Here is a 22,880-nt window from a genome sequence, read left to right on the forward strand (position 1 = left end):
AGAGATATTATCCCATTATATATATATCATGTATGTTATGATTTAGAATTTATTATATATTTAAAAGTAATAATATGAATATATATTTGCTTACATATATAAAAAGGCATATTGGTGGGAATTTTCTTTCTTTTGTTCTCTGTTTTTCTCCTAATATTTTTCTAATACTCCATTTGTATTCTGCACACTGAGCTGGTGCTTTCAGAGAGCTATTCATAAAGACTCTAAGGTCTCCTTCCTCATGATAGCAAACTTAGAGCCCATCACTGCATATACGTCTTTCATTTTTCTTTTCCCCATGATCATGACTTTGCATTTGTTCAACAATGAATTTAATTTGCAGTTTTTTACCTTGTAACTTAATGTCATGAGACCACCACATTGTCCGTTTGCTGTACACAGCAGGCAGGATATATGAGCAGCTGCTGAAGTTGCATAGAAAGTATTGGTCAGACTTTTCTGCCACAGCAGTGTAACATCATGATTAATTTAACATGGATTTTCTTCAGCTTTGAGTTGTTTTGGCCTTGGAACAGAGGGCAACAGAAGCTTTAATTGACACACTAGCCAAATTACTGTTTGATTATTGTAGCATTGACAGTCACTCATTGTGTCCATGTACTTTTGCCAATCCTGATAAGAATCTGTGGTCAGTTTTTTGAAAGTTGGTATTTACCATTTCTAAAAATATACTCAGATATTTTCATATATCTGATGCTTGTTGAAAGTAGCAGAGAAAATGCTACAGTACTTCTAAGAGAGGTTTTCAGCATCTAAGGACTTCATGTGAATATGCACACTCCACTGCCCAGCTTTAAAATGAAGTTGCTAGCATATCATGATTTTCCTGCTGTATTAAATAAAATAGAAAGATGAGATTTGACAAAGGAGTTTTCTGTGTTTACACAAAGATAGACTCACATGGCAAATAGGAACATAAACCTGAATCCAAAATCTGGAGTTGTAAAAGACCGGGTGTTCAGATGTAGGATTATAGTCTGGTCTGCTACTGCAAGATGTCTGCCAGGACTTACCCTGAGTATTGGAAGTCTGCGTGTTGGAAGGGTACCCATACCCTGATTCCAAGTGGGTTTCAGTGTGCACCCAGCTGCAGAAAAGATGCTTAGCACAAGATCTCAAGTTGGTAGAAGTTTTCCCACACTCCCATCTTTATAGCTGCTAAATAATAATTTTAATATATTTCTGGGTTTTTTTTCCAAGGCAGAAGTAGGGGGACTTTTGAATCAAAATCTGTCTCAATTACTCCTGAAAGCTAGACTGTGCATAAGCACTCCTTGCCACAGTTATTTTTACAATGTGCTGCACCACCACTTTGAAATTAATGTATTTTATTGAATTTGTGACCAACATATTCAGGTATGTATGTGCATAAACATACCCTCAGATCCTTCGTGGGCTCATGTATACCCTCTAGGGTGTTTTGCCAGAAATTAAAGCAACTCACATTTTGATAGCAAAGCAGAGACAGAAAAACAAGACCCTTCCTTTACTGTCTGTCTGGCTCAGCCACAGCAAGGAAAATGAGCCTCTTTATGGAGCACTGCTGATTTTGAACCTGCCTGTTTAAGCTTCTTTTGAAGTTCTTTAAACCTTGTAAATAAATGAAAATGAAATTATTTTAATACCTTATTGCAATTTTGGGTGGAGATAAGCAGTTCTTCACCAAGCATAGACATATGTTGGTGAAACACCCGCTTTGATCGGTATCACTGTATGCACTTGATCTGTAATCAATGTAAATCTACACTCAGTTACATATGCAGAATGAATCTTCATTAGACTTTTAAAAATTCTGCGTTAGTTTTAAAACTTCTACATTAGAAATACCTGTGTATTCAAGACACAGGTTATTTTCTGCACTCTTACACTGTCAGTCACTTTGTACTTCATGATCTTCAGGCTACAGTTGTATACCAACCACATACCAGAATTTGGTTTTGCAGAGCTCCTTGTTTGGTTAGTGATATTCATATTCTAGTGAATATGAAAATAATTGGGTATTTTGGGGAAAGCTTTCATCCTCCTCTGTGCTTAGGGTCAGTAAATATTCCCAACTGTATGCTCTGATATTTGGGTCAGATGAGAGTGTAGTCTGTATATAATGTCTGCTGATCCTGTCTTATGTGTGCTTCTGGAGAACATGAACTAGCTGAGTAAAAATTCTGTCATTTTAGGACATTTCTGTTAAGAACTGATTCATACTGGATGCCTCCTGCAAGAAATAATATTTAGGAGCAAACATGTAATTTACCCCTATTTCTCTTTTCTTTTTCTCTGTCTACAAGAAGGAGGTTATTAATTTCATATTTATCCCAGGCTTTTCTCTGGTTTGCTTCAGATTGTTTACAATACCTGTTTCTCACAATTTCAAAAAGGCCAGGTTAAGGCAAGTGCTCCAAGAATCCTGTATAATCTTTGCAGAGGCTGATTCCCCTTAGGGAACAAAGGAAAAGTGTATTTTGAAGCACTGTGTGTGTATACTTCCTGCCTGAACTGCAGCTGACAGATCAGAACATGCTAACACAAGCTTTCCATAAAAACTCTTGCCTTTATGGTTTCTTGCCAGGTACCTACACAGTGCAGCTGTCTTCTGCTTTCTTAACCACCTACTGACTGAAAGGAATGTCAGGGAATCATCAGGATATAGAGCTACATGGTTTTGGGGAAGTCTTTTTAGGGGCTTCTTTCATAAATATTACAGTCTAGCTATCTAAGAGTCCAGCTTCGTATTTTATTGTAATACCAGAAGAAATAAATGCCTGATAAATCCTCAAGAGTGCTGACTCTAAGTGCACATATGATTCTTTAAACAGCTGACATGAAAGGATGCAGTGATGTAAGCAAAGTGGTATGTGACGGCATGCCATGGTGTCACCTGTTTCTTAAGAAGGCAGTGATACCTAAAGTGTTAACTTATGCTGGAAAGGCCATTTGGCCAGTCTGCAGGAGCCTGGAGAAGTAATGATTTCTGTCAGATATGACAGACAGTGAGGACCAGGATTCTGTCTCCAGAATCAGGAAATCTTTCAAGTGTAAAGTACTACCAGTTGTTTACCTCCACAGCAAATGGAGGCTTCTGTATCACAACCTTTGCTAAACTCAGAAGTTACCAAGAGGCTGTACATCTCACTGGAAGAATAGCCTAAAATAGCCTCTGTGAGGAGCAGCTTCTCAGAAATCCTAGTTCCTGCATTCCTCCTCCATTTTTGCACCTTTTGGCATGGTGCGAAGCAGAAGAAATCCCAAGCTACATTTTCAGTGTCTTCTGACTGTTTTGGCCTCATATTAGTAAGAACACTTACACAGACTGCTGTGTGGGTCTGCACATTGGTACTGTGTTTGTGGCCCCAAAAGACAGCCTTACAAGACTCACTGTACCAAATACTTCAAAGCATTTGAGCTAAAGAAATGCCATTTGGATTTTCTTCTCTCACCATAATAGTTGTTTTCACATAGAAACTGTAAAGAATTAATCTGTATTTATGATGTATTCACAGCTTCCTACTGTGTTAGACAGAAACTCAGCAGGTGCTGACCTGAAGGCCTGGAGAAAGGTGATGTTGAATCTCTCCCAAGCAGTGCAAAAGGTAAGTGGTCTAATAACAGATGACATCACTTTTCTGGGTAACACATAGTACTCCTCTTCCTTTGTTCTTTTTGTTACAGTTACCTGCTTTATCAGAAAGAAAAGAGACTTGTTTGGCAAGAGGTGATTCCTTAGAAATTCATTCTTCTCTCATTACAAATACATATAGAGAGAAGTATTGGCAATTAAGAAGCATATTCTTTTCCTCAGAAAAGACATGAGAGAACAAGAACTGAAAATGGTGCATGTGACCAGCACAGAGGAGATAAAAGGATGAGGTTCTGACTGCATCCGTACTTTACCAGTCTGAGCACAACTGAGACCTCACCAGATACTTGTCTCCTTAGAGGGTTGAAATTAACAAAGTCTTGTTTTACTGCAGCTAGCCAAGAAGCCAAGTGTTCAGGACCTTTTGACAGTTCTGCAACCATTTGTACAAGATGGAAGGCCAGAATCCTTAAGCCACTTGGTGACCTCCCTGTCTGATATTTTCTGTGGCTACCCAGAAGGAGGTGGATCCAGAGTGCTTTCCTTCAACTGGTATGAAGATAATAACTACAAAGCTTTCCTGGGGATTGACTCAACAAGAAAGACATCCAGTTATCTTTATGATAATACAACCAGTAAGTTTTTCCACCAAACCATTACAGAGACTGTAGACAGGTACAACTTATGTTAGAACACCATTGTTGCTTTTACAAAATAACATTTTTAAGCAGTTGATTCAGGAAATTAGAGACAGGTGAAATGATTTTACTTTATACTTACTTTGTAACTGTAAGCAGAGAAGCTCAGGAGTTGAGAATTGACAGAAATATGCATTTGCTTTCAACATGAAGGCATCCATCATCATAATTAAGACAGTCCCTCTGTCTTATCTTCTAATACATGTTACTGATATCAGGAAGAACTAGATGCTTCTGAAGAAGATTCAGGAAGATACAGTGCTGCATTCTGGAATTACTTTTCTCCAAGATAATTTTTTTTTAAAGTCTTTCAACTTGATGACCTGGAGCACAGGAATTTTAAAATCTCTCCTTTTAAGTAATACTCAATTTGATACATGGTGGCTGTTTTCTGAGCCATGAGTGCATGATGAGCACTTTGTCTATAGAGAGACTCCTACCTGTCACTGTTCGTGTTGATACTTGGCTCTACTTGTGTTTGAACCTTCAGAAGACTTGTAAAAAGCCCAGTACTCCATTCTTTCAGCCAGGAAACAAAATAGTTGGATGCTATCCAAGTAAACTAAGTACTTCATAGTGCAGGAATAAGTTAGAAATATTTACATTAAAATGTTTAGTTTTAAATTAATGTAGGATCTAGTTCTGAACTGTTTCAGAGTTCAACAACCAAGCCTGCTGGATCTCCAGTCCAGTAGTTTATACTATATAAGATTTAGCCACTAACAGAAGAAAAAAAAAAGCTTCATGTTAGTATCAGCTACAATACAAAGAAGCTAAATCAATAGGAGAAAAGCACTTAGAGCTCAAAATTGTTCAGTGAGATCTGAGCTGTCTAGTTTCCTTTCATTTTAAATACCTTATAAATAACAGCAACTTTCAAATGGCTACATTTATATTTGCTCTTCCAGTTTCCATGGTTTCTACTCTACAACTCCAATATCTACTTAATACTCTTTTCCATCTATTCAGATGTTGTACTTCTACATTGCAGAATGTGCTTGATGCATTCAGATTCAAAACGCCTTGAGCTGTCCATGTTACCAGTGAAAAGCCCTCCTGAACATTTTGTATGCTAGAATGTGAGTAGAGTTACATAATACTGTCTGTCTTTCTGTTTTCAGCACCCTTTTGTAATGCATTGATCCAGAACTTGGAATCAAACCCTTTAACCAAAATAGCCTGGACTGCTGTAAAGCCGCTGCTGATGGGAAAAATTCTCTTTGCTCCTGATTCACCTTCTGTACGGCAAATCCTAAAAAATGTAAGAAGTTTTGAAATACAAAAATGTATATTTCTAAAAACTTGCATCCTAAGAAACATCTTTTGAAAAACAGTGACCCAGCTACCTCAACCCAGTCAGATTTTCTTCTCAGAACTCCATTTGTTCTGATGGTCATCAGAGGAGGGACAGTTACTCTTAATTTAAAAAACAGGAGACAGATCTTCACTGAGTCATCCCATCTTGGTCAATACTAAATGCTTTTTTCCAGCTCAGATTATATATGTTGAAATCATAAATAATTTTCACTTCATGAAAACAGGATGGGCCCTGGTCTTCTCAGCTAAGTGTCTGAAGTTGGGTGAAATGAATCTGAGCAGTTAAATCAAGGTTGCATATCACCTAGCTGTTGGCCACCTCATAACCAGCAATTCACTTGCAACATCTATTCAAGGCACAGAAAAACTGCTGCTTGTAGTTTACACAGCAAAACATCAGATTTACAGCAGCCCAACATTTCAAATCTTAACTAGTATCTTAATGATGAGAGTATCTGTCATCTTTAACTGCCCCCCATTTATTCATCTACCCACATCATCATCTTTCTTTTTAGTTCTTAATGGAGGTAAATAGTCAAGAGGAAGAGAGGAAGAAATCATTCTAAAACCTGAGTATTTAAAGGAATTGAAGTTAACTGGAGTTAATGTGCACTTTTTTCTATTATATATACAACAAAAATTTATCCTACGTAACTTTGATTCCCGTTGGATTTTACAAATTATTTTTCTGAAGATTATTAACATTTTTGCTATTTTAACAAGTTTATTAAGTATTGAAGGTAAAAGCTACAACATTTGTAAGTTACAGATTTCACTGTCACTGAATGACTGGATCATAAATTCTGTTTGTTTGTCTCCTTAGCTTTCTAACACTCTTTTCTGCTGTTTTATTCCTCAGGCAAACTCCACTTTTGAGGAACTTGAACGCCTCAGACTGTTGACCAAGGCTTGGGAAGAAGTAGCACCTCAGCTGTGGTACTTCTTTCAAAACAGCCTGCAAATGAATATGATTCGTGTATGTTAAAACTTAGCAGTGGTCCTCAGTAAGAACATTCTCTCACTGTCCTTTATTTTTACTAAGGGAGAAGAGAATTTATTTGAAAGGTTTGGCTGGAAGCACAGCCTTTGCAGCAAGGAGTCTGTGGCCTTTAAGGCTGTTGGACTGGCTACTGGACTTGGTTTGAAGGCTAGTCTTTCATGCATTATAGAGTCTCTGTGACAAAATGTCAGATCTGGACACTCTCTAGAATCTGGCTAATGACTTCTTAATAAAGGCAGCAATTGCTGTTCACCTGTCTTTCGGAAATGTCCTTCAAGAAGAGACAACGTGATTTTCTTGCCTTCTGTGTAGGCAAAGAAGGCAATAGGACCATGTTTTTATTGAGTTTATTTCCAGATCTCTTAGATCTGACTTTGATCGGTTGCAAGTAATATCTGTAGTTAAAGTTTAAAAAGGAGTTCATACTGGAGAAAACATTTTTTTTTTCCACACTCTTCTATATTAGATTAGACATTTATTACATTTATCCTCTTGCTTATAAAGAAACAAGGCGGTAAGTAGTTAAGTATAAATTTATTTTCATCCATTCTCCAAGTCTCACCTCCAGTTCAACTATGCAATTGAACATTTATGAAATTAATTCCTTAGGATACTCTTTTGTACTACTTTATAGCTGAGAAGCAGCTATGGAAACTGAAACCTTTCTAGCTAAACAAGTAATGTGGAGGGGATCATTGTAATGAAGCTGTCCTGATGTGTTTCCTCAGGACATTCTGAAGCACCCTACAGTGAGGGACTTCTTAAACAGCCAACTGGGTGCTGAAGGCTTAACCGCTGAACACATCATCAACTTTCTCCACAATGGGTCTCCAGGGAGCCGGGAAGAGGGAATGGCAGACTTTGACTGGCGGAACATCTTCAGTGCTGCAGACCACGCTCTGCATTTGCTCAGTCAGTATCTGGAGGTAAGGTCAACCCTCCCAGTGCTGGGAATACTTGTAGACAATATCTTAAAACAAGGTAGGAAGTACTTGGGGTCTGTGGCAACAGACAAGAAGATTAAAATCATAAGTCATCTTCATTTGTATCAAATTTAATCTCAATATTAAAAGTATGTTTTTAAAATAATACAGCAGTATGAGAACATGAATACTTAATATTATGAAAAAAACCTTCAACTTGATGATTCCCAAATGCTATATTCAAAATGTTGGTTGAATGTCTGAACACACTTTGATGCTGAGAGGCAGAAAGTGAATGCAAAACCTCAAGGAAACTTTTTTTTGTAAGTACGAATAACTGCCAGGCCACTAATTTCAGCAAGACTAGGACCAGAGAAGCCAGTAGTTCTTTGGTAAGTCCCCCTTCAGGCTTTCAAACACCTGATCAAAATTCCTTTGAAATCAATGAGGGAGTTTCCACTTGTTCTGTAGCCACTTCTGACAAGATGTCTCTCTCTCTCTCTATTGGAATTTGTACTCCCTTTCTCTAGGGGGTGTTTTCAGTGGAGCTCTCTGAGGCTTTTTGAGAGCCACAGTGCAGAAAGTGAGGTGAAGTTTCATTACGTAAATAAAAAAGTTACAGATGTAGATGAAAATATCAAGCCACTGTAAAAATACTTTGAAAGATCATTTGAGTAAAAGGTTACTCTGGTATGGGCAATCTAACTTACTGATGAGTTCATCAGACTCAGCCTAAATCCAGTACAAATAAAGTTATAGTTTCTTTAGAGGGCTGGGCAAACTGCTGCATCCATTCCTTCCCAGAGCTAGGTAGCTGACACCAGGAGTGGTTTAGGTTTTGGTTTGTTTGGTTTTTGTCTTTTTTTTTATCCTGTATATTTTTGACTGCAGGTAAAAAAAAAAAAAGAAAAAGGTGTTTGGAACTGGACCTGAGAAGGGTGGATACCTAAATTAGATAAATGAAATGCCAACTCTTCTTTGTAAATTTATGAGCCCAGGCAAAACTAGTGGAGCCTGCAATGTTGCAGATTACATCAGAGTTTAAAAAAACTATTGCTGTTGGCAGTAATATTAATACTTGGGAACTAAACAGCATCTGTCATGAGGACCAGGGTCTTTATAGAGATGAATTACATTTTACAAGCATCTCTGGAAGAAAAGTAAATGTTTAGTTATTATTTAATGGCTAAAAAAGCAGAGCCTTGAGCTCACAGAGAAAATCGATACTAGTTGCAGGCAACAGAACCAATTCTAGCTCTCCTAATTCCACTCCAGTTCTGTCTAAAAGACCATTCCTGCCCAGCAGGAAGGCAGGAACTATGAGTTTATTTGCCTTCCTATAGCTATTGCAGAGGGAACAATAAAGCTTTTGCACAAAGCTCTGATGATCCTTCTGCATCATGTTAGCAGAATTATTTCATACTCAAGCTGAATGAAATACATTGCTTGCCGCAGGCCAGTGCTGGAACATCCACAGAATCATGGCATTTACTGTACCTGGTAATAGGTCTTTGTGTCCTAAAGTTCTTTGTAATGAGCTTATTCTTTTAAGTCTGCTGTTTACACTGAATTGTTAGCATTTGAGAATGTTTTCACACTGTGACAAGTACAATGAGAACAAATAGCTCCCTTTCAGACACACTGCTCCTTACCATAGTATGCAATAAGGAGAGGCCTGCTGCCAGCAACTATCTTTGGAGACTCCAGATCTCTGCTGCAAACTGTCGTGCAGCTGAGAATCCCACAAATTATGCAGTGGTAGCTCATCCTCACCACCACAAGAATTTCCTGTTCTTTCTTTTGACTACCTTAGGCCACAGAACAGCCAAACTGTTTGTGAGAGCAACCTAGTCACCTCTTTATTTTCTGTTTTTTTCTTCCAAACCTGTTCTTAGTATTTTAATTTTGGTTTTCCTATCTTCATTGGACCATTTTAAATTGTTAAATAATTACTGGGTGAAGATCTGAAATAAATTTCCCCAAGTGGCTGATGAATTAATTTTGATATAGTGAGGTTTATGAAGGCACAAGCTGTGTTGCAATTCACTGAGAAAAAGCCTAGGTAGAGCATACAGCCTTTGTTTTGAATGCAGTTAATGTTAAGAGAAAGAAAATCTAGCTTTTGGCTAGTAGATTGCAATATAAAATCTGTTTTCACTTTCCAGTTGTGTGAATTACAGTAAAACTGGTGTTTTAGCCTGTGTTCTTATACAAGCTTTGGTTTCATTCTACTCATGCAGAAGATCTATAAGCATTTTTGTTTTCTGTTTCGAACACTTGCTACTTCCTTGACTGGACCCCTGTGTGAGAGCTTATACTGCTCCTTAGCCCAATCCAGACACTGTCTATTTTGCAGTGAAAATCTAGACAGATCAGTTGTCTGTCAGTACTTTGCCAGTGCTATTCCCACAGGTTCCCCTGGAGAACTACATGAGTTCTTGTGCAGCTGCAACAAGTACCTTGAAAATAATTCCTTATAACAGAGAAATAGCAAATAGTCCTCCAGGCACTGCACAGACAGTTCCACAACAGGACTTTGCTGTGGAAACACTGACATTTTGGAAAGAAGTAAGTTGAGTTCCAGTAAATTAGTTAACTATGTGGGATAAACGTATCCCCAGAAAATTAATACAACCTGAGCTATCAGTCCAATATCTCTTCTGACATACAAACCAGAAAGTTTTTCTTCCTTATTTTGCTTTCTGATACGAAATTCTTTAGTTTAATTTTGTAAAGCAAACCAAGAGAGTGAACATTTGCAAAACACCGGGAAGAGTAGAGCTACAAAATAATGAAGTTATCAATCTAAGCACTGTTATTTTGCTGCTGGTTAAAAATATATTTTCATATAGGTCCCATTAAACTGTGATACTTCAAATTTTAAAGGAAGCGATTTATCCCAGGGAAATGTTAAATAAAGGAGTCTTTAAGATACCTTCCCGTTAAATAACAAGTTGCCTGTATGAGCACTTTGATGTGGAGTAGTTTTTGGTTATTGACCTGCAAGAGGTGATCAAGAAGATAAGATCAAACAAAGTTAGCATCCTGGAATATTATGAAGCAAGGTAATTCAATTAAGTATCTTCCCAGTCCATCAGAGGGTTGAATACTTGTACTCTCTGGTAACGTCTTGCCAATTCTGAAGGGCAGAAGCTAAATATGCAAACATGTCTGTAATTTTACAGATAACTAATAATCAAGTTTGTAGTGTTCACAATCTTTTTGACTTACAGTGCCTGTTAAGTAGGAGTTAGATGGGGGGATGTAAAGGGCTTAGATTTTGATGATTTGGTGTCTTGTATATGGAGTGATAATAATTTATTTCACAATAATGACAGAGGCTAAGGAAGAACACAGTTTACTGTGAAAGGTAAACTATGTTTTATTATTGAGGTAGCATGTTAACTTAAGCCAACAGGCTAATCACATCTCAGGATTCAGTAGGGACACAATATTATCATTAAGATCAACTGACTAATTGACTGTCATTAAATAGGAATAAATGTCTAAATACCTAAGAGACTTTAAGATTCAAATTTATGCTCTGACTTTCCCAGCGCTTCCCTTAACAAAGTTCTTTTCAGCTGAAGTCTGTGGCTAATGTGCTTTTCTTATGGATCAGTCATCCTTTAGCTCCCTGGTGTTCACTCAGGCACTTCCTAGGCTGAAAAAAAAGAAGTTTCAAAACTTGAAAAAGGATAGTGTTTTGATTCGACTGGACTGCTAAGGAGTTCTCACAGCCAGATTTATTTTATAGCTGAATTGATTTTATCTCCTAGATGCAGAATGTGGAAACAGACCCTGATGTTGGGACCTCGTCTTTGCTGCAGCTTTAGCCCTTCCAATTCAGAGATTTGCCTTTTTGAGGGAACACTCCAAGTATTGTCCAAGTGACAGAGTTCACATTTCCATGGTTGGATGATTACAGTGTCTTAAATATATTTTTAAAAATTATTTCATTCTATCTAGTAAACATGGCACCATAGGCTTTGGCTGAATGTAGTGCTGGCTGTATGTTTTGTGCAGGTACATCTAAATTTTCCCTGTCATACTTAAATTGCAACTGCAGCTCCTGCTTTCATGGACACCCTTGCTTGATTTCTTACTTATCAGGATGGACATTTCTTGAGCTTGAAGGAAGTGATCCTTCGATATCAGGAATAAGCTGCTTTCAAAATTATTCCATCTACTCACGTTGACCACAGCAATTCTGAATCTGAAGTTTACAGTTCTTTTTAGGGAGAATGATGTTTCTGAGCTTGTATTGATAATGCTGTGTGTTTTGAATTTGTCATAAGAATTAGACTAAGAATGGGGAAGTTTTCAGGAAGGAGGAGAGAATCAACTTTTAATAGTTTCAATATAAGCTTTTAAAGCTGCAAATAGCAGTTACTTCAGATGAACCTACCTCCCTTTTCTGTTTTCAATCACTGATGTTTGCTTTAATGCATACCTCTTAGTAGTTTATTCCCATGTAATTTTTCTCTTTGTGATTATTCATAGTGCTTGACCTTGGATAAATTTGAAGGTTATCTTGATGAAGCTCAACTGACTCATCAAGCCCTTCATCTGCTGGAGGAAAACAAATTCTGGGCAGGTGTGGTTTTTCCAGACATGGAGCCTACAACCAGCAGTCTTCCACGACATGTGAAGTACAAGATCCGGATGGACATAGATGCAGTGGAGAAAACAAATAAAATCAAAGACAGGTAAGTGATGGTTCTTTCTCAGTTCTTGCCTGCCATAAGATGAATATGAGAGACATAAGAACATTTGAGTCTGCACTGGATACACACATGAAATCCAACTGTATTCACCAATAGTTAGTATCTAATGCAGTACAGAATCTGTCTCCAGTTACCAGGTACTGACACAAGTGGTATCGCTCTTCTGACAGTTAGGCCAGGTGGTGGGTCAGCACATGGGTACATGGCAGATGGAATGGCTCTGCTCAGAATCTATTCAGTAACCTGCTTAAGTTTTTATTTGGCTCCATCACTGACAGGCAGACAAAGAAGTCCTATATGGATTGACACCCAGCTCTCCTCCACCTGAACAGCAAAACTTTTCTGCTATTCCTCCTCAAGTCCCCCTCAAATGGACTCACTTAAAGGGATAGCAGAAGTAATATTTCAGGATTGTCAACAGAGAAGAATATGATGGTGTCTGGTGGTTCCAATCTACCAGTTCCAGTTTAATCTCCAAGGATACTGTATTCCAAACACAGATATTTCTATTCTAGAACATTTACTCTGCTACATAGTTAATTTCTGTGCATTTGTCATGGTTTAAACCTGGCCGGCAGCGAAATACCATGCAGCCGCTCTCTCACCCTCCCCCATCCTGGGGAACATGGAGGGGTAAAGTTAAGGAGGTTTATAGGTTGAGATAAAAACAATTTAATAATTGAAATAAAATAAAAATAAAATAATAATTATGATAATAAAAGTAATAATAGAAAATGCAAATGAGTAATGCACAATGTGATTGCTTACTACCCTGCCTATTGATGCCCAGCCCAAGCCCAGCTAGGGATTCCAGAGAACTGAAGTGAGAGTGAGCTTCCTGATCAACCTTCATCTCTATACTGATCATGAGGTTATATGACATGGAATATTCGGTTGGCCAGTTTGGGACCATTGCTTTGGCTCTACTCCCACCAAGCTTCTTGTGTACGACCTGCACACTAGCAGGACATGGGAAGCTGAAAAGTCCTTGATTTCTTAGCAACAACATAAAACATCAGTGCATTATCAACATTCTTCTCATACCAAATCCCATACTGAATCCAAAGTACAGCACTGTTCTAGCTACTAAGACATAAAAAAAATAATATTGGCTCTATCCCAGCTGAAACCAGGACAACATTTTTGGCTAGAATTGCTATTCTGTGTCAGTGCAGAGAAAATTAAAGGAAACAAAAGAACTTTCCAGGTCATATACTTTCTCAAGCGATGTGGTATGACAGACCAAAATCTAGAAAAGACAACTCCACACAGTGCCCCTACAATTTCAGTACCTAAGATTATTTATTTCCCCCCTGCCCCTCCCCTAAAGCCACTGTTTACCCAAGTAATTTCCATGTTAATTTTCTTTTGAGGTACTGGGATCCAGGTCCAAGAGCTGATCCTGTGGATGATTTACGTTATATCTGGGGAGGCTTTGCATATCTCCAAGACATGATTGAGCATGGGATTATAAAGACCCAGACCAACGCTGAAGTGCCATTAGGAATTTACCTGCAGCAAATGCCATATCCGTGTTTTGTGGATGATGTGTGAGTAAAAGCAGTTTGTCTTAATTCTGATGAATACTTGGATTGCTGGGTGCTTTAAGACTCTCAAACACCATTTCTAACCCTAGTCCTAAGGAATATATGCAAAAGCAACAACTGAGACGTAACAATGAATTTGTTATTTACCTTACCCTGTCATAACTCAAGCTCTAAAAGCCACCTTTACCAAGATTCTACCCCTAATCCCAATCCTGGCCTTTGTTGCATCCAGAAAACCAGTGTCCAGATCTAAAATGAAGACGAAACACTGGTCCCTTCAAAATATCAGTTTTCTTCTAATTTTGCATATCACGCAAAATCCAAAAAATAATCTGGGGATTTTTGGGCCTACTTTTTCAGGCAATAATAATTAACCTAACCTAAACCTTCACATAGTTTATAGACGAGAATCCACTGTCGACAGGGGACCTTGACTATAATGCTTTGATCCCTAACAATGTCAGCCTTGGAACTACCCCTGTGTTTACACAGGACCCAGCAAAAATGTAATCTTTTAAAAAGTTTTTATCTAACTAAAACTAAGCCTTATGCTATAGCATGTGACCAGTGCCTGTAGCAAAACTGAACACAAAGCATTGGCCCGTGTCAGAACAAACACTGGATCCTTCGGTTAACTGTGCAGAATCCATTGAAGTGTAGTAAGCTTCTTTTCCCTAATTACATCTCTAAACCCCAACTTTCTTGATATCCAAGGAATGATTTCCTAAAGAAAGGTTTCTGAATTGAACAGAAAATGCTTGTCCCAAGAGATAGCTCTCTTGCTATCTCTGTGAGTCCTGAAGAATCAAACAACCTAGTCTCTTCAAGTATATTACCAAACCCTAACACTAGATTTAATCATATCGTATCTAGATATACCAATACCCAAGGCTGTAGTTTTAGGTCCTTGAAGACATCTACAGGCCTTGCAGAACCTCAAGACAATTTAGGCTCTTGAAACTCTTTCCAAAGTCCTAACCACATACCTAAACAGGAATCCATTTATAACTACATTACTAGTATCTGCAATCAAACTGGATATATGGCATTGGTTTCTGTTAACAAAGCCCTTTTCCTTCCCTTGTGGACGCTAGTTTTCAACAATAACCTGGTGTTCTCTAACCTTCTCCCTAATTCCTGCCCATGGTTTTTACACAGATTGACTGCTTTTTGTCTTAATTCATGTATGAATCTAGAAAAAGATTTCAGGACTGTGGCTGCAGTTCGTTATTGCAGGCACCAGGAGTTTCTTTCCCTGATGAAAAGCAGAATAAAGCAGCTAAAGGAGAGACAGGTGGTTTGTTGCTCCGTAACAAAAAAAGAGACTGTGCTTCTGGGTGTGGAGATTTCATGGCTACATGGAGGCAGAGGGGCTGTGGATGCTGTGACCCCCATTGATACGGCCTGAACCAGCACATGTGCTCCAGATTTTATGAAGCAGTGCCTCTTCCCTGTTCACAGTGTGCCTGTTCCAAGGCAGCAATCTGTGTTCCTGCAACTATCTTGATGTACACTCAAAAAAAAAAAAAAAAAAAAGCACTAAAAAGCACTATAGAAAATCATTTCCTAGTTCTATCAGTGTGCTCTGTGCAGGCAAATGCTAGTACTTCAGATGACGGCAGATTGCTGTCACATAATTTGACCTGTCATTCCCATCAGTCATTACCTGTTAGTCTGACAAAATGTCACCCTGGCAACCTGCTGTTTATTTCCTCTCCACTGAGAATACTGCAGAGGCAGAAACCCCATCTGCACTGAAGTTCTCTGAAGCCTGAAGTAGCCACGCATGGTTCAGGACAGATATCCGAGCCTAGTGATGGCCTCTGCAGAGAGCCTGCTGAAGTGAAACAAGCACATCCTCATGCTGAACATGGATGTTGTGCTATTCGTGGCCTAGGGCTGGGTTACATGTGTCTACAAACAGGCAAAACCCAGTGTACCTTGGGCCATTCCACAAAAGCATGGCTTTCTTTCAGCAGGTCAGATTGCTTTTCAGGAATTTTTGGTGAAAAAGTGAACATATTCCATTTGTTTTGACAACGGAGTAGCTATGACAGCATATGGCAAAAATGTAGTCTTATAGGGCTGAGATTTAGGAAGCTGAAGGGGGTTTTTGCTACTTTTTTTTTAGCAGATCTAAACTTTTAGCCTTTAAAGAACCAAGTCCATTTGGTTTTCAGGGTAATTTCATTGAAAAGTTGCGATCTCAAATTCACAGAAACAGTTTTCAGCTTTTTCACCCCCAAATCCCTTTCTCACCCTGACAGCACACTTGGGGCAGTGCTTCACCAAAGAGCACCTGCCAGGACTGAGCAGCTGTAGGGTCTGGGGGGAGGGATGGAAGAAGGGAGCACGCCTTCATCACAGCACATGAAGGGCTACCCACAGCAGCCTGTCCCAGCATTGTCATTTTGGAAGTGGTACTATGTGAGACAATCCCGATGCATTCCCCGAGCCATGGCTGGTATGAATTTCAGCAGCCTTTCTGGCAGCATCTGATGCTTTTAATGCTTTATTTGTTTAATTCTTTCATCAGTGAATCTTAGGAGAATAAAAAGGCAGTGACACTCCCAAACTGTTAACATTTGCATATGTCTTAAAATATTTTTTGTACATCATAGTAAAAGCATTATGGCAATTCACTGTGAAGAGAGATGTATATTCATGAGCCACTACATCTTTTGTAGCCTTCAGTAACCCTTAGAACCTCTTTGTAAAATAGAAATAATATTTATCTGTCTCATGGGAGTGCAGCAACCGTTAGTTCATTAATATTTAGATTGCTTGTGAAGTTCACTAACAACGTGTTATTGATGTTTAGACTGAGAATTGCCAGTATCGTGTTTAATAAATGCATTCTTCCCCACTCCCTTTTCATTTTTGCTTTTCATCTCAATATTCTTTTGTTTTATCTAAATTAAGTTGCATTTCTCCCTTCTTGCTTTGGTAGCTTCATGATTACCTTAAACCGCGCCTTTCCCATCTTCATGGTGCTGGCTTGGATATATTCAGTTTCCATGACTGTGAAGAGTATAGTGCTGGAGAAGGAAATGCGTCTGAAAGAGGCTATGAAGAACAGGGGTATAACTAATGGGGTGATTTGGTGCACTTGGTTCCTAGACAGCTTCGTCATGACGGCTGTGAGCACGTTCCTTCTCACAGCACTGATCATGGTGAGGATTGCCACTCTCAAACTCACTGTTGTCTTTGCACTGCTGGTACCAGTTTGCTGCTGAATAGGAATAGGAGCCATTCATAGGGAGATGTGAATGCTTGGTGGCCTGTTCTGATCGCAGCATCCAGCAGGCACATGCTTCCAAGCAGACCTCATGGCAGTATCAGCACTTGGCAGAGACAGAAAGATAAAAGTCTACCAGTAAGATTTATTGTGAGATCCCCCACAAAGCAAGACATGAAGCTGACTGCTCTGTATATTTTATTCTTTTTAGTTCAGATATGGTTTTATTTAAAAGGTATGAATTTCCAAGCAGGCACGTCTTGCTTGGAATCATTTGCTTATTAAGACAGGGATAGAATGTCTGTTTTCAATCACTTACGATCTTATTTCAGTCATCATATGTGAATATGAACTCCACAGCCTGTTGTACTCACCCGAAGTCACAATTCAGGAGCAAGGATAAGGTTAGATGAAGGATTTGTTATTGTAATGACCTCAGGTGTTGAAACATTAATGCTGGGAGAGTTAGAAGTTGTATTAGTTAAGAAAGACTGGCTTATTACTCATTGCACATTACATATCAATGGCACTTCTGACCTTTTCTAAATTTTTCTGTTTTCCTTTTGCTTACAGTGTGGACAAGTACTACATTATAGCAGTCCACTTCTCTTCTTTCTATTCCTACTAACATTCACCACAGCCACCATAATGCAGTGTTTCTTGTTCAGCACCTTCTTCTCCAAAGCAAATCTGGCAGCTGCCTGCAGTGGAGTCATCTACTTCACCCTGTACCTGCCCCACATTTTCTGCTTTGTCTGGCAAGACCGCATGACTGTTACTCTGAAGATCCTAGCAGTAAGCCTTTCACTGATTATATGGTATCTTGGGGTTCAAATTTTAGCCCCCATTCTCACTGTGTATATGTGAGTAACAAAGTATTGCACACCTCTGCCTCTGCTTTTTTTTAATTTAGAGAGGGAGACCTCTGAATTGCTCTCAAATAATTAGGGATTGCAAGTGAATAAGTCTTTAGCAGGCCTAGTGACCAAGAGAGGTTTTCACGGCTTTTAGAAAATTCAGTAGAATTTATTTTACTTTTTGAATGCTAGGAAATTAGCATAATGTTCAAAACATTTTGAGAACATCCTTATAAGTCAAAGCAAATTTAATTTCTGGTATGTTTAATAAATACAAAGGCAATTCACAGAATGGGGACAGTTTTTTTCCTTGTGCTATAATGTAGTTAACAGGGTCGTATCTAAGGATTAGAAGATCTCAGGTTCACATTCCTCCTTTACCTGAACATAGAGGTAGAATTTGAACCCAAGTGACTAAGCTCTTAGAAATACCTTCCATTTAAGAATTTCTAGACATTCTCTATGCAGTGCTTCCTTGTTGATTCTCCTCCATTGTAGGTAAGATACATAACAATTCAGTAGAGCTGGAAACTTCTCATTGTTTTTTTAAATGGAACTGGGAACTTACAGAATCATTCAGACTGATTTTTCTGTTGCCCAGTGAATCAGGAAGGGGAGCAGGTGTTTGAATCCAGTCTCCCCATCTTTGCTGAATATTCTAGCAACCTAGGTAAAAGAGAAGTACTGTCTTCTTCCCTTGCACTAGGAAATCTAATGAAAAAGGGAAGCAAACAAAACACTTTAAAAGCTGTAACTGTAAATACAGCTATGAATCAGCCTTCTTAACCGATGTACTATACAGGTGTAGTATATACCATTTTTAGTTCTACCAGTTAAAGCAATAAAGTACAAAACCTGATACTGTCATTAAGTCAGAACTGACAGGTTCTGATTTGGGAAGAAATCTTGAGTCTAGCACACAGCCTAAGCATAAAGACAAGTCTCTTCTCACCCTAAAGTGAAGGAGGAGGCATCTGTGTGAAAGGGTATTTGCTGGCTGGAAACCATGAATATTCTTCTCTGTTCCTGATACGTTTGGTCTTACATTTATTGTTCAAAGTTTAGCACACAGATTACAAGGGTCACGGTATGCATGTGTAGGGGGCCTGAAGAAAAAATAAAAAATTTTAAGGACAAGTAAGGTAATTGAACAACAAGTGTATTGCTGGAAACAAAACATTTTTTACTTAGCCACACTATGGTAATGCCTTACTGCGAGTTGTTGGGATCCCTCTTGTTCCTTCATTTTCCTAAGGTCTGGAATTCCTGGCTGAACTACATATCCCATGAAACAGCACCATATCACTTCCTGCTCTGTTTTTGTAATGCAACATTGAAGAGGATGTTTGGATACTATACTGGTTTAGTAGTTTGTTGTGTGAGAACCACATAGCAGACACACCAGGGGAGGAGATGGTTGTGGTTTTCCTTATCCTGAGCATCTGGTGTACTTTCTGTCTTGTTACTTGTATTGGCCCTGCCCTATACACCCAGGAAAGATTTTGTTTCTCCAAGATAGGCAAAGGTGTACACTGCAAACTTCTAGATGCATCCATAGTATTTTCTGAACAGAGACATTAATGGAAAAAAACAAGCTGTGAAGGTTGACTAGTAGTGAAAGTAAGTACAGCCAAGGTTCAGTTCAGTCTGTCAGGGCTAAATACTGCTGAGAATTGCAGCCATTCAGAGGATTAAACATTACAGTCCAATATAAAAGTGAAACTGTTTTTCCCTCATCATTTGTTAGGCATTGTCAAGTTTTGAAGTCCACTCCCTAAAGGTCAGGGGTTTTGTGCTTGCTTTACAAAATGTCCTTCTGCTGAGTTGAATCTCATTTTTTCTTTATTCTAGAGTTTGCTTTCTCAAGTAGCTTTTGGTTTCGGTACAGAATACTTATCACGCTATGAAGAACAAGGTCTTGGCCTACAGTGGGATAACATCAGTACCAGTCCCTTGGAAGGAGACGAATATAATTTTCTTTTTTCCATTAAAATGATGCTTTTTGATGCTTTTCTCTATGGAATACTTTCTTGGTATCTTGATAATGTTTTTCCAGGTATGTCAATTTCTTATTCATAAAATGTAGTGGTATTTGTTGTAAAGTGTGTTAGTCCAATCAGTCTCTGAGTATTTCTGTCAGAAAAAGGGTAGTGGACATTGTAGACCATGAGTCTTATCCAGTATAGCACCACTGGTTTCCACTTAGCCTTTTTCCTTTCTCCTATTTTAGTCCTGAAAAGGAGGAAACAGTGAGAAAGAGGATGCAATTTCTGGTCCTGTTCTAAAATTTAAATAGGAAACAAATCTACAAAAATATAATCTGTTAAAAGTGAATTTGTGTACATATTTTTCTTTTGAGAAGTGTCAAACATTTCTAGCGAGAATTTTTTAAATTTTTTAAAATATAAAAATAGGAATTCTAGTTCACATGTATACTATGGCCACATTAAGCCAACTGATTCTTAAAGGATGGAACTATTTCCTGAGACATATACTGTGTCCTAGGCAGCTGTGAAAGTTCCTGTATGGATTTATTTTATATCTAAATGAGAATCCTGGTTCCAGTGCAAGTTCACAAGAGGACTTTCTTTGTTAGCAATTATGAAGTTTGGGAACTTTGTGAGAAAATGGTTTGTCCTAGTAGTAGCTTAAATGGTTATCTTGCTTCTTATTGAATATTGTTACAATATAATAAATGCAGACTCTTATGCTGTACAAGCAAGTGAGCTTTCTTTTCATTATTTATTACTCCCACACGGGGACTGCAGTTTCAGAATGTGTTTCTAGGCAGATGGCTATCTTTTTTCAGTTTGTTTTTTTTTTTTTTTCTTTTCCTGAGTGGTTACTCAGAATTTAAGGTCTTGCAGCTTTTCTAGCTATGAAGGAAAATTCATGATGGATAAGGTAAGATGGTGCTTGTCTGCACACATCACTTAGGTTAATCCAAATCAAGAAGAAGTAAGGATTTGTTAAATGGTTTTAGATGTGTCTGAGGATATTTTGCTTAGAAAGTAAAATATGACCTTAAGTCTTCTTTGTTTGCATCCTTACCAAAGTGAGCTATGCTACATCAAATTAATGCCTTTTCAGTTTTTAAGAATTTTGTCCTTGCAAATAAGTTTTACGCAATTTTAACATACTTATTTTCAAAGCTAATTTGTAATAACTTTCCTGAAAGTTTCTCTTTAGAGAAGTCAATGTTGCAACTCTGTTTATTTAAAAAAGAATGAACAACGTACTTTTACCATCAACACAGCAGGAATTAAACAGGAGTTTATTTGCTCATAGATCCAACCTGTTTTTTTTCAACCAGCACTTTACACAAAAGTAACACCTTTCAGGGCTTCTATTCATTGGCTTCAGTTCCTCCCAATATTTGCTCTGAGTGTCTCCTTGGCTTTCTGCTCCTCTATTTCTGTGGAATTTCTCATAGCATTTCTCTCACACAAATGCAGACCTACCAAATCAATGCTGTCATCTTTGAGTTTACTATATGAGTTACCTGGATAATCCCATGAGCCATATGGTTCAACTCCTGCTCAAGTTTTCTCTGCAGCCAACCACCCATTGGCACACTGGTCCTTTTGCAATTTGAGCATTCTGCTCCATAATGGATTTCACTTGGGTTTTGCATTCATCCTGAATGAGAAGCAGTTGATTTAGCCACCAGCTTCAAGGGGGTATAATCCAGTCCAGAACAAGTGCAAGGCAAACTGCTTATGGATGCAGACAGAGCTTTTGTGTGCATTAATGGGAGTACAAGTGGTGGCCTGAAATACAGGGTATTTTTGTTAAGTCAGAAATAAGAAGATGCTTTCATGGTTTTCAATATAGAAAAACTGACCATCTTCCAGAGAGTATCACAAATGTCCTTTGCTTATTTTGAATAAGTAGCACAAGGCCAGTAACATCTGGGTTCACTAAGATGCCAGTTTTAAACATAGCAGCTCAAATCCCTGCATTCTGTAAATCATTATGATCCAGGAAAGCAGTATTGATTTGCACTAACTCTGGTCTGGCCTGACAAGAACTGATAATGTTATTGTACTTTATCTTTTCAAAACAGAATTAACTTGTGACCAAAAAAGCCCATTTCTGCTTAAGAGAAGGATTACTCTGTTGTCACTTTTCCTGCGAGGCTGTGTGCTGAAATAACAGCCAGAGTCCCTTTCCTCATTGCTACTTGTGAATCCAGGCCCAGGGTAATAAGTGCAAATATAATGAGCTTTTCACTCATGTCAGCCCTTAAGTGTTATAGTTGGCCATAAAAGAAAATCCCTGAGGCAGGCTGGGATCACATCTTAAGCAGTCAGGGTGTTCCCTGGGAGCTGTTGCCTGGTTGGTGAGGATTCAGATTGACCTCATGTAAGGAGTAGCTTCATTCTGTAATAAAACCACAATCTACTTAAGAAAAAGTTAAGGCCGATTAGGTCATATATTTTCTGGATACTTTACTCCTGTCCAAAAGGAAAAAAAAAAAAATCTGCAAACAAAATCTGTTCTGTCAGGTACTTGGTGGATGGTTTGACCTTCTGATATGCAACACTAGGACTGCAAGTGTTTATAATTATAGCTCAGACTTTGCCTAGATGAATTTGTGCCTACTGAGGAATGTGCTTATGAATTACACTTTACCTACTTACTTTTGGTTTAGGGGACTATGGTCTACCACAGCCTTGGTATTTCCCTGTGCAGGAATCTTACTGGCTCGGCTCTAGAAACCCAAAAGCTGAGAAAACAGGAACTTCTGAAGGTGAGTTTTTTTAAAACTTTAGAAATAACTTCAAAACCACTGATCCATTTAGAGGTGACTATGTAACATTTCCATTACCTGAGCTGCTGCAAAGATTAGAGACAGCCATACACTGGGAATCTCAGCAGGTGCCTTTGAACTTGGGAGTGGCCTGCTATTATTAGAGTTATTAGAGGTGAGTCACTGTTCCACCTGAGAGCTTTTAAAGCATGGATTAACAAGCAA

The 22,880-nt window shown here is 38.4% G+C and overlaps 1 protein-coding gene across 1 annotated transcript in view; it reads left to right on the plus strand.

The window, feature by feature from the left end:
* ABCA4 (ATP binding cassette subfamily A member 4) overlaps positions 1-22,880 on the plus strand; it is an 81,669-nt gene that overhangs the window by 23,821 nt on the left and 34,968 nt on the right. Inside the window, exons 9-19 of the mRNA XM_033000400.2 lie at positions 3,519-3,608; positions 3,990-4,230; positions 5,415-5,554; positions 6,470-6,586; positions 7,339-7,536; positions 12,037-12,242; positions 13,634-13,810; positions 16,758-16,980; positions 17,619-17,840; positions 19,754-19,958; positions 22,557-22,655. Coding sequence (XP_032856291.2) covers positions 3,519-3,608; positions 3,990-4,230; positions 5,415-5,554; positions 6,470-6,586; positions 7,339-7,536; positions 12,037-12,242; positions 13,634-13,810; positions 16,758-16,980; positions 17,619-17,840; positions 19,754-19,958; positions 22,557-22,655 — 1,918 coding nt within the window. The remainder of the gene's footprint in view (positions 1-3,518; positions 3,609-3,989; positions 4,231-5,414; positions 5,555-6,469; positions 6,587-7,338; positions 7,537-12,036; positions 12,243-13,633; positions 13,811-16,757; positions 16,981-17,618; positions 17,841-19,753; positions 19,959-22,556; positions 22,656-22,880) is intronic.

The sequence above is a fragment of the Tyto alba genome, unplaced genomic scaffold (genome assembly GCF_018691265.1).
Source record: "Tyto alba isolate M040663 unplaced genomic scaffold, T.alba_DEE_v4.0 Super-Scaffold_1000006, whole genome shotgun sequence".
Lineage (NCBI taxonomy): Eukaryota > Metazoa > Chordata > Aves > Strigiformes > Tytonidae > Tyto > Tyto alba.